This window comes from Notamacropus eugenii, chromosome 6, assembly GCF_028372415.1.
Source record: "Notamacropus eugenii isolate mMacEug1 chromosome 6, mMacEug1.pri_v2, whole genome shotgun sequence".
Classification (NCBI taxonomy): Eukaryota; Metazoa; Chordata; class Mammalia; order Diprotodontia; family Macropodidae; genus Notamacropus; species Notamacropus eugenii.
The window spans coordinates 382,620,699-382,633,036 of NC_092877.1; the positions used below are offsets into that span (position 1 = coordinate 382,620,699).

At 41.0% G+C, this 12,338-nt stretch overlaps 1 protein-coding gene across 3 annotated transcripts in view; it reads left to right on the forward strand.

The window, feature by feature from the left end:
- The window catches only part of IL1RAP (interleukin 1 receptor accessory protein), a 148,827-nt gene that overhangs the window by 91,181 nt on the left and 45,308 nt on the right, over nt 1-12,338 (forward strand). For all 3 annotated transcript variants that reach the window (XM_072618858.1, XM_072618860.1, XM_072618859.1), the window contains exons 3-4: nt 1,609-1,894; nt 5,298-5,484. In XM_072618858.1, coding sequence (XP_072474959.1) covers nt 1,609-1,894; nt 5,298-5,484 — 473 coding nt within the window. The remainder of the gene's footprint in view (nt 1-1,608; nt 1,895-5,297; nt 5,485-12,338) is intronic.

Sequence of the window (12,338 nt, forward strand, 5' to 3'; positions counted from 1 at the left end):
TTGTTCTCATCCTCCCATTCCACCAAGGAAAGTGTTCACATGCTTGGGGTAGACATCCCCCTAACTCATTAATAGGTTTGAGAACCCATGGTTACCCTCAACCTGGTTTGGCCATCTGCCAAAACTGTTTACCAGGGTGTGACCGCTGTGTATGATGCAGCTTCTTGGAGTTTCAAGTGAGAGTTAGGTGGAGCAGGTGGACATCAAAGGTGGAAAGCAACCCAGAAAAGAGTTCAGTAGCCATCACACCAAAGCTTCTGGTCCTCCCTGAATACACCTTATACCTTGGAGACATAGTAGTGGAAAGGAAATTAGCCTTAGCAGGAGAAAGAACAGAGGTCAAATCCTGCTTCTTACTCCCTCTGGTTTTGTATCCTGGGTAAGTCACTTTACCTCACTTGCCTCAGTTTCATCTGTAAAATGAACTGGAGAAGGAAATAGCAAACCTCTCTAGTATCTCTGCCAAAAAAGCCCCAAATGGGACCATGAAGAGTTAGATACAACAAATGACTGAACAACAAAAATACATGCTTATATGTATGTGTACATGTGTGTATACACATGTGCATGCATGAACGTGTGCATATGCATACCATACATGTATATACACACGTTACTTTACAAATATTATCTAATTTTATTTTTACATTAACGGTGATAGTTAGGTGCTATTATTGTCCATTATTATCCCAGAGTGATTTTCCCAAGATAATGTATTTAGTGAGTGTCCAACTCAGAATTTGAACTCAGTTTTCCTGACTTCAAATTCAACACCATATTCACTGTACAACCTAGCTAATTCTAGAGAAGAAAAAGAAGAAGGAGGAGGGAAAGAAGAAGAAGAAGAGAAAAAAGAAAGAGGAAAAAGCCTTCATCAAAAGGACTTTGCCATAAGGTTCAGTTCATGCCAGTGTGTGTAGCCTATGAGGGCAAAGTCAGTGTTTAAAGCCTGATGCCCAATGGGCATAATAATAATAATGTCCATTTTTAACAATTAGACTTTTATTTTAGGAACTTGGGGGAAAAAGCCAATAAATGAGTTCACATTCTTCAAATACATCAGTCCTCATTTTTCTGGCCATGCCTGGCCTCAGAGAAATTTCCAACTAGCTTTGTGACCTTGGGCAAGTCAGTTAACCCCAACTGCCTTGCCTTCCCCCCTCCAAAACAAAGAATGATACAAACTTTGAGTGGGTGGTGTCTTTCAGGAAACATGGCCTCTCTCCATACTGGCCATGCCCATAGACCTTCAGTGGGGAGCTCTCTGCAGTAGCAGAGCCTGAAGAATAAGCAGGTGTAAAAATAGACATTTTCTTTAGCAAACAAATAGGAAGCTTTCCCTCTGTCTTTCATGACATGGTAATGGCCTTGCTTTTCTCACCAAATGTCAGGAACAATAAAATGTTACACTCTTAGTGAATATTTAAGGCCTGTAGCTTATGCATCAGGAATACATTTCAGGCTTTCGATCTTGTGCATGTCTTATTTATTTTTCCATGAAAGATCATGTGGAACCTACAGATTTGCCAGGCAGGGTGTGCAGCCCAGGCTGATCCTGCAGCAGGAGGTCTTAGCATGTAATAAATTCCATCTCCTTCTTTCTTGCAGAGCGTTGTGATGACTGGGGGCTAGATACCACGAAGCAGACCCAGGTGTATGAAGGGGAGCCGGCCTACATCCAGTGCCCCCTCTTCGAACACTATTTAAAGTTTAACTACAGCACTGCACATTCAGCTGGCCTAACCCTCATCTGGTACTGGATTGGAAGAGACCAGGACTTGGAGGAACCTATCAACTTCCGTCTCCCTGACAACAGGATCAGCAAGGAGAAGGACCTCATCTGGTTCCGGCCCTCCCTGCTCAATGACACCGGCAACTACACCTGCATGCTGAGGTGGGGGGCTTGCTAAGGCAATGCTCTCTCTGGATGAGTCACATGGGGGTCAGGAGTGAGACCATGAACAGGTGACAAGGAGCCTGTGAAAGACGAGACCACCCAGGTTGGGAGGGGGTGGTGGATGGGATATGGCCAAGGCTGGAGGTAAGGAGGTATTACTCCCTGCACTCTGTCCAGTATTGAATGGATGACCCAACACACACACTCACACACACAGAAATACATACGCACACACACGCACACACACAGACATACGCAGAAAGCCAAAAAAAACCCCCCAAAAACAAACAAACAGAAAAAACAAGCTGGCCTGGAAGCCCTGAGGGTGAGAGCATGGCCTCTGACTTCTGCTTGGCTCCCATGGCCTCTTTCACACTTTTACCACTCCCACTGCCTTGCTTCTGTTTCTCAGAACCTCTGTGTTGGTCTGTAGCTCTTTCCCATGGTGCAAGGGACTTCGTTTGGGGTCAACTCTGTCTTACTGTGTAATGCTGAACAAATCGTTTAATGGTTCTGATCCTAATTTTCCTTTTCTTTGGAATGGGAAGGAAGGGAGGGAGGGAAGGAGAGGGAAGGGAGGAAACAAAGGAAGGAAAAAAAGCAATTATTAACTGCTTACCACGTGCCAAGCACCATGCTAAAGTCACATTTTATTTTTTTATTGTTTTAGTTTTCGTTTTAAACATTTACTTCCTTAAGTTTTAGATTTTCTCCTGTCTCTCCTTCTCCCTCCCCAAGATAATGTGTAATCTGATACAGACTCTATAGATACATTCCTATTAAACACATTTTCACATTAGGCATGTTACACAGAAGAATTATAATGAACTGTAAAAACCATGAGACAGAAAACAAAACAAAACATAAAAGAAAATAGTCTACCTCACTTTGCATTCAGAGTCCATAGTTCTTTTTCTGGATGAGGATGACATTATCCATCATGAGTCCCTTGGAAATATTTTAGGTCCTTGCATTGCTGAGAAGGGTTAAGTCTATCAAAATCAGTTCTCACACGCTGTGGCTGTTACTGTGTGTAATATTCTCCTGGTTCTGCTCATTTCACTCAGTATCAGTTCATACAAGTCTCTCCATATTTTTCTGAAGTCTAGCTATTCATTATTTCTTATAGTACAATAGTATTCCATTACATTTACATACTACAAAAATGTTCAACTATTCCCCAATGGATGGGCATCCCCTCAGTTTCTAGTTCTTGGACACCACAAAAAGAGCTGCTATAAATATTTTTGTACATGTGGGTCCTTTTTTCCATTTTTATAATCTCTTTGGGATATAGCCCTAGAAGCAATATTACTGGTTCAAAGTTTATATACATTTTTATAGACCTTTGGGCATATTTCCAAACTATTCTCCAGAATTTTTGGATCAGCTCACAGCACCACCAACAATGAATCAGTGCTATGATTTTCCTACGTCTTCTGCAACTTTTCATTTTTTTTATGTTAGCCAATCTGAAAGGTGTAATGTGGTACCTCAGAGTTGTTTTGATTTGCATTCTTCTAATCAATAGTGATTTAGATCATTTTTCCATATGCTTTACCTTTTTCCTCTGAAAACTTCCTGTTCATATCCTTTACCAATTGTCAGTTGGGGAATGGCTTGTATTCTTGTAAAAATGACTCAGTTCTCTCTATATTTTAGAAATTAAGCCTTTATCAGAGATTCTAGTTATAGAATTCCCCCCCCCCCAGTTTTCTGCTTCCTTCCTAATTTTGATTGATTGAATTGACTTTGTTCAAAAACCTTCCAACTTAATGTAATCAAAATTATCCATTTTTAATTTCAAAATGTTCTCTGTCTCTTGCTTGGTCACAAATTTCTCCATTCTCCATAAATCTGACAGATCAACTATTCCTTGCTCCCCTAATTTGTTTATGGTATCAGCCTTTATATCTAAATCGTATCCTCATTTGGATTTCATCTTGGTAGACGGTGTCAGATGTTGGTCTATGCTCAGTTTCTGACATACTATTTTCCAGTTTTCTCAGCATTTTTTTGTAAAATAGTGAGTTCTTATCCCTGAAGCTGGGTCTTTGGATTTGTCAAGCAGTAGACTGCTATAATCATTGACTACTGTGTCTTGAGTACCTAACCTATTCCACTGATCTACTCCTTTATTTCTTAGCCAGTACCAAGTAATTTTGACAATTGATGCTTTATAATACAATTTGAGATCTGATATGGCTAGGCTACCTTCCCTAGCATTTTTTCACTAATTTTCTTAATATTTTGGAACTTTTGTTCTTCCAGATGAATTTTGATATTATTTTTATAGCTCTATAATTTTTCTTGGTAGTTTTATTGGCACTGAATAAGTAAATTAATTTAAGTAGAATTGCCATTTTTATTATATTAGCTCAGCCAAGAAAACATCTCATTTGATCCTCATAGTGACCTGGGACCACAGTGTTTTTATTGTCCCCATTTTACAAATGAGGAAATAGACAGAGGTTAAGTGACTGACCCAGTGTCACACACTCAGTAAGTGTCTGAGCCTTAATTTAACCTCAGGTCTTCTGATTCCAGGCTCAGCCCTATCTACTGTCTCATCTAACTGCCTGGATACCCAGTCGCATCTAAAAACATACCTCATTCATTACTCAGGCCAATTTTTATTTCCCTCCCTCTCTCCCTTCTTCCCTTCTCTTCCTTCCTTCCTTCCTTCCTTCCTTCCTTCCTTCCTTCCTTCCTTCCTTCCTTCCTTCCTTCCTTCCTGCCTGCCTGCCTGCCTGCTTGCCTGCTTATCTACCTACCTGTCTATTTACCAGCCTTCCAATAAACCTCTAGATCAAACCAGGAAGCCATGCTGTGGGGAGAATATTGATAAGCTAACGGGTACATAGAGAAGTGTCACCAAGATGGTGAAAGACTTGGCAGCCAAGCTCCATGAGGAACCATCACTATAACCACAGTGTTTAACTTGGAGCAGATGCTAGGCAACAAGACGGTTGCTGTCTTTAATGATTTGAAGGGCTGTTCAATGAGATATGGAATCAACATGTTCTACTTATACCCCAAAGGCCAAACTTGGAAAAATGGAAGAAAGCTGGAAAGAGGTGGATTTACAGTTGATATAAAGAAAAACAACATTCCAATAGTCTGAGCTGTCCAAATGTACTGTGGGCTGGCTGAGGTGGAAGTGAGTTCACTCTTACTGGTGGTCTCCTAGCAAATATTAGATGCCCATTTGTCTTTGGTAATTGCTGCTGGCCTGGAGACTGGTCTGGTGCTTTTGTGAATCTTTCTGTCTCAAAGATTGAATAAAGTGTCTTGATGACCCTGCAGAGTACTGCTGTCTCATGTGCAGGCAGAGAGTGACCCTGGCCTTGTCTGCCATCCAGACCAACCTAACACTTACCTCCCTTCTTTCCCTCTTCAGAAACACCACATACTGCAGCAAAGTAGCCTTTCCACTGGAAGTCATTCAGAAAAGCAACTGTTTCAAATCATCAATGAAGGTGCCCATGGAATACATTTATCTGGAGCATACTTTGCAGGTTGTAAAGTGTCCAAACATAGAGGGATTTTTCCCTTCCAGTGTTAAGCCAAAGGTCAGCTGGTACATGGTAAGCAAACCAATGCTCTGCTTCTGCCTTTCCAAATATTGCCTTTGTGTTCTGTCTCTGGGGTGGTCTGTGAGTGTCAGTCAGTCGATAAGCGGGAATCAACTGTTTTCTTGGGGCTAGGTACAGGGTGAGATATTTTTAGACAAGTGGAATAATGGATATAATACACTTTACAAATTTAACACTATGTATACCCATGCATGCATATCACAGAGGCACTGTGGGGTGTTAGATAGAGCAGTAGGCCAAAGCTAGGAGGACCTGGGTCCAGACTCAGGTATTTAACAGTTGTAGAATCTTATACCTTGTGCTCATGCTCTTTCAATATCAGTTTACTCTTAGTAAATTGAGGATACCTAGAGCACCCACATGCCTCACAGAATTATGAGACTCAAATGAGATGAGAAATGCAAAATGCTTTAGAAATTTGCTAATTGATAGAGTAACATTACCGGTAGGCATTTTTTTTTCTTATATTAAGTGGGGAACAAAGTCAATGTCACATCATCATGGGCACATGGATCCTTGGACTCTTCTTAGGGAGACCTGTGTTTATTTCATGCCTTTGACATGTAGCATTGTGGCCAAAGGGAAGTCCTTTAAAATCTCTAAGTCTTAGGAAGCTCTCTTAATTTTAAATTTTAAATTGAAATTTAATTTAAATTTAAAATTTAAGCTTAATTTTAAATTTTTAAAATTTGCTGCAGATTCTGACCCACCCTGATAGAAGGTGTTCCCAAACTGACAATACCGCAGATTCTTGACTGGCTGACATAAACAATGAAACTCTTAGTCAGCAAGGTGAGGTCATTTCTACCCTCACACAAACTGAAGCTTAGCTAGTGATTTATCTCAAGGATTTTAGGCTAAAGTTAGAAGGTCTCTAGAGATGAACGAGGCTAAGTCCTTAATATAAAAGAAAAAAAAATGTTGATACCTTTGTTTTTATATCATGTTCATTTGTTATAGAAAAAAATTACAAAAAATTTTTAAAAATGGATAAAACCAGCTAGATCAAGTAGAAGAGGCATTTATTAAGGACCTACTATGTGCCAAGGGTTGTGCTAGCAATCATAGTGGTCATGTGTGACAGTGTATGCCACGTGCCACTTCCATGGTCACACCGCCTTGAATCAAAGAGAGTCAGGGTGATTTGTGTCCACTTTTCTCTGTGGCTGCTTCAACCATCTTTAATTAGTCAGGTCTCAGGTTATGATTTAATTCTTTCCACTATATTGTTGTCACTGTTTCTATCTTGTTTTCCTGGTTCTGCTTACTTTGGTCCCTGTTCTAACATGTCTTCCCATGATTCTTTGATTTCTTCATGTTTGTTGTTTTTTGGCTACTTTAATGTTCCTTTTACATTTGTGGGACACTCTTACTAACTCCTTCATTTTATATCTGAATAAGTGGAAGGAAGGAAGGAAGGAATGGAAGGAGGGAAGGAGGGAGGGACAGAAGAAAGGAAGAAGAAAATAAACATTTATTAAGTGCCTACTGTGTGCCAGGAACAGTTCTAAGTACTTTTACAAATAGCTCATTTGATCCACACAACAATCCTGTGACATAGATGCTGTTATTGTTACTTTGTTACAGTTGAGCAAACTAATGTCCTTGCTCGGGAGTCACCCAGTGTGTTTGAACTCAGGTCTTTACTGCAGGCTCAGCCCTCTTTCCACGTTGGCCACGGTTCCTGTAACAACTCTAGGCCACTGGAGCAGATGCTAGAATAATCCTCACCCAGAAGCAGGCAGATGTTTTGTGTTCTTTCATTCTTGCCTTCAGTGTCCTCAGCTTTCAGTGTCTTCTTTGGGGTCCCCTGTTTATCCAATGTGGTGATTCATTCTATAAACTAGCAATTCAGGTCCTCAATGAAGACTCTGCATCCTCATATTTCTACCACATCACAGGGTGGGAGCCCTGAAATCCCAATAATTAAAGGCTGCGTATTTAGTCATAGAGAGTAACGTTTCAGTGTCTACCTTAAGAATAGGCTGCCAGTTAATTGACCAAAGTTGTACCCGACATTCAGTAAAACTGAGCTCAGAATACATCATCAGCAACTTAGGGAATAACCAAAATTTGAGTGATGGAACATCTGCCATGTAGTGACCCCCCCAAAAAAAGAAAAGGAAGGGAAAACCAAGTGTCCACAGGAGCATCACTTCCCAAATGTGGAATGAGTGATGTTACTTTTCTTTGTACAATTAGCATGTAACAATGAAGTGGCTGTTTGCAGACTCATGTTGACCTACTGTCATTCTAGAACTCAGTTTCTTATTCACAAATCCCCGAATTGGCCAATGGAATTATGCAATTTTGCTATTAACCCAAATGGTTGATAAAGGACCAAAATGACCCAAGAGAGAAAATGTCTTCCTGTAGAGAAGAGTACATTGTGGTTGGAGTCAGAGGAGAAGCAGCTTGAAGCCATGACTTTGATACTCACTAATTGTAGGACCTTGGGCAAGTTTTTTATTTTATAGCCTTTGTCCATGGATAAAGATGGAGGTGAATCAGCTGAATTCCAAACTCCATTCTAGCTTTAAGTGTTGTGATCCTATGATATAGCAGCCCATGTGGGACCCAATTAAATTCTAGACTTCATAAAGAAATGGAACAAAAGCAGAAACACTACAGAGAATCATAGTGGTTTTCCACCTGGGCCAGGTGTCTGACAATTCTGGTGCCTGAAAACCAGCCTAGTTAAGCTGAGAGAAGCTCACCACCTAGTTGTCCACAGGCTGAAGGAATTTTTAGCCTCATGCACTTTGGAGGACAACTGGGAGAACTTTGTAGAGAGTGCTGGGTTTGAATTAGGAAGATCTGAATCTGAATTCTTCCTCAGACTCTTACTGACTCTCACTGCCTCACTTCTGCGCCTCTAAAATGGGAATAATAATAGCACCCACTTCCCAGGGATGTTGTAAGGATCTTGTGACATGACACGTGTAAAGAACTTTGCACAAATTAAAGCATTGAATAGATAAGAGCTATTATTGTTAGGCATTATTGAAGTTCATTCTCTATGTTAGAGGAGTTTGTGGTCCCTGTCTGTGGAGGGATTGTCCACACTGACAAAATCATGAATCCTTGAAGGACCTATAGTTCTAAGTCCTGTGTTTTAAGACATGTCTCTACTATTCATAAGGTCTTGGTTTTGTAGATGAACCTGAGTATTTGAAATGCATAACTATAATAATAAGTTTTGCTCTTCCCCCTCCCATTAAAGCCCTTCCATTGTTATGCAAAGAGTGGCTTCTTTGGGTGGCTTAACCAGGATTGTAAGATCGTGGCTGCTGCTGCAATACTCTCCACAATCAATTAGAATAAAACAAAAAGCCCAATGGAAATCAATTTACAGAAGGCAGGTCATTCTCTTGCCTGGTCTGGCCATTAAAAATGGTATATTACCTCTGCCTGTAACTTGTACAGTGAAATTAATCTGACTGAAGGGTGCAATGTTCAGAATCCCCTCCTGGAAAATGGGGACAGCTTTGCCTTTTATGACAATCAACAAGCCATCAGGATGGCTCTTTTCTGAGAAGGTACTCGATTTTGACCCCTTTTATGGGCAGTGCATATGTTCTTGGGAAATGGGGACAATTTATTACCAGGTCTGTGGGATACCTTTTCTTTCTTTCTTTTTTTTTTAACTCTCCATTTCAATTTTGTTCTCTCAGCCTTGTGATTGAGGTTCATTCTCCCCTCATCTCACTGTGCTCTCTCAATCTTGACAATTTATCCTATTCTCTGGAAGCCATGATAATAGAATTTTATGGCAAACTTTGGGAATCTCTTTGGAACTCTGGTCAAGGGTAAGGAAACTGCTACCCACATCAGTGGAAAAGAAGCTTTATGGGAATGCCTCCTCCCTCTCTAGTCCCTGTCCTACCATCAGGAAGGTCATTTTACAAGGAGCCTCCTGGGAGGCATAGCAGTACTCAGTGCCAGGTACTACTGGGAAGGCCAGTCCAACAAGGCAGAGACCATCATGGCACCTCAACGGAACCTGAGCAGCAGCATCATACTTTTGGTCAGTGAGAAGAAGAACAGGATCATGGGAATGAATGCTTTGGATCCTATGGAAATTTAAAGGAGGAAAAATCAGAAACAAATACATAGAAATAATTACTTGAAAAAATGTTGCCATGATGAGTGCAAATTTTGCAATTGTGAAAAATTCTGAAAAAGACATGATGTCAAGAGAAAAAAACAGAAAAAATGCATACATATAAATATGCATATGCACACATATATGTGTATGTGAGTATATATATATATATATACATATATATATATATGTGTGTGTGTGTGTGTATCCATGTATGACAAAAAAGCTCAGGGCAAATATGTGATGATGATGATGATGAAGAAGAAGAAATGAATAAATAAGGCATCCATAATCAGAGATCCCTAGAGTTGGAAGAGGAGCAGGTGCATGGTGCTGTGGCTAGAGCACCAAACCAGACATGAGGAAGACTCCTCTTCCGGGGTTCAAATCTTGCCTCAGACACTTAATCTCTGTGTGACTTAAGTCACTCAACTCTATCTGCCTCAGTTCCCTCATCTGTAAAAATGAGCCAGAGGAGGAGATGGCAAACTACTTCAGTGTCTTGGCTGAGAAACCTTCAAATGGGCTCATGAATAGTCACAAATGACTGAAACAGCAACAAAAGACTTGGAAAGACTTGAACAAGAATTCCTTTGACAGTATCTCAACAGGCATTCCTAATCCAGCCTCTAATTGAAGAAAACCCTCAGGGAGAGGGAGACCCTCCCACACATACCTCCTGAGGCACTTCCACTTCTGGTCAGCTTTGCTTGTCAGGAAATGTTTCCTTACATTAAACCCTAAATGTGCCTCAACCTCTGAACTTCACCCTTTGCTCTGTCTTCTGCAGTTAAGCAGAGCAAGACTAATTCCTCTTCCTTATGGCATCCCTTAGAGTACTTCAACGTGCCTTTATGACACTCTCCCACATTTCCAGTCTTCTTTTCTCCAAGCTGAATATCCACATTTTCTAGAATCCAACTTCAGAGAATGATCTTCAGCCCCTCCTTCATCCTGGCTCTCCTACTTTGCCACCTTGTCAAGGAGTTTTCTGGAAGGTGCTCCTAGAAGCAAGGCCAATAGGTGTGACAGTCTCCGTCCTATGTCAGAACCCTCTACCCTATCACTGCGCACTGTTTGCTTTCATGAGCTTTTCTGAATACCTTGAATTCACAGTGAGATTATCAGCCACTAAACCCCGATCCCCCAAATCTATTTTTGCCAAGTTGGTGTATAGTCCCATTTCTGCCATCTTGTATGTGTCAAGTTAGTTTTGGGAAGCCTCCAATTTGCAAGACTTTTCTTTTATCCTGATTAAATTTCATCTTATCACCTTCAGCCCCTCAGAGTAGCCTGTCAAGATTACCCTTCCTTTGGGCTAACAAAGGATAAATTACAAAAATGGAAAGTGATTCAGACTGTCAGTGGCAATCAGTCTCTTAGGCAGTTTGCCTAAATGTTTTCAGGGAATGCACTTTGTAAAATGTTGGTTGGGAAGTATGTTATGTCAGAAGAAAAGGTATCAAAAATTAAAAGATAAACTAGGCAGGTGAACAGGAAGGAAAACTGGCTAGAGGTGCCCAGGGGCCCATGGACATTCTCAGTAACCTTTTGGGGGTGATTGAGAAAATGGCCTTTTCCTTTCCCCTTGTTGGGGGCCAGCCCTTGTTCAGAAATCACAATTTCTTCTCAGCCCCACCTCAGAATCTGCTCTCTGTCCCATTCATTTTTGCAGTGAACTACTGCAATGTGTTTTTTTCCCCTCCTACTAGACACCATGGTTTGTTGCCATGGAAACTATTGTGCCCTAGAAAAACGAGCCAAACAACTTAAATTCCAGGTAGAATCCAGCTTGCAGGATAAGGGGCTGTGAGCTCTGCCTGTAGAATGAGGTTGGCTTACCAGCCAGCCAGTCATCTCGGGCCTATGTGCCCCAGCACAGGGCTGATCTCTGAATTATCTCTCTGATTACCCTTTCATGGTTCAGTCCGCTAATGACAGTGACTTTGCCATGTTCGGGGCTCCTTGGGATTTTGAAGTCAATAAAATAGTATTTGGAGTGTTGATGACCTCTGACCTTCTTTAAAGATCATTTCAATAAATGAAAAATTGTCAGGAAAAAATGACTAAATGAAAAGTCATTTTTAAGCACTTGTAATGTGCCATACTCTACAAATGCAAAACCAAAGATAATCCTTGTCCATATCTTCTGACAGAGACACTGCACTAAACATTTGGGATATAAAGACATAGAAAAAAACCAACAGCAATCCTTCCTCTGGTGGTACCTCCATTCTAATAGGGAGACAAGTCCCTAGATATGACAATATAGCCAAGTCCCCATTAGTGTGAATAATGAGCTTCATGAAGTGGTAGTTAATGTAGTTCCTAATATAGTGTAGTCATGTAGCTAAACGTTCACCATGTGCACATTTGTTCCAGCCCAATGGCAAGATGTAGTGTGAATTCAAATGATACAACCGCGTGATGGGAATCATCATTCACCCTAACCAGGGCATAGCTATACAGGGCCTCGACCCAGTATGGACTTGTTGATGGACTTTTGAGGGATACACCAACGTGTCACAGTCTTGGATTGGGTATTCATACCTGGAAGGGACCTTGGACGCCATCCATTCGAATACCTTCAGTTTACGGTCAAGGATACTGATTTGAGAAGGGTTAATGTTTGTCCACAGTCACCCAGCTAGGTGGCTCCAGTGACATATTGGAGTGGACAAGCCCTGCCCACTGCCAGCTTGGCCACATGGTGAGGAATTTTTCATCCTCAGCAATGCAT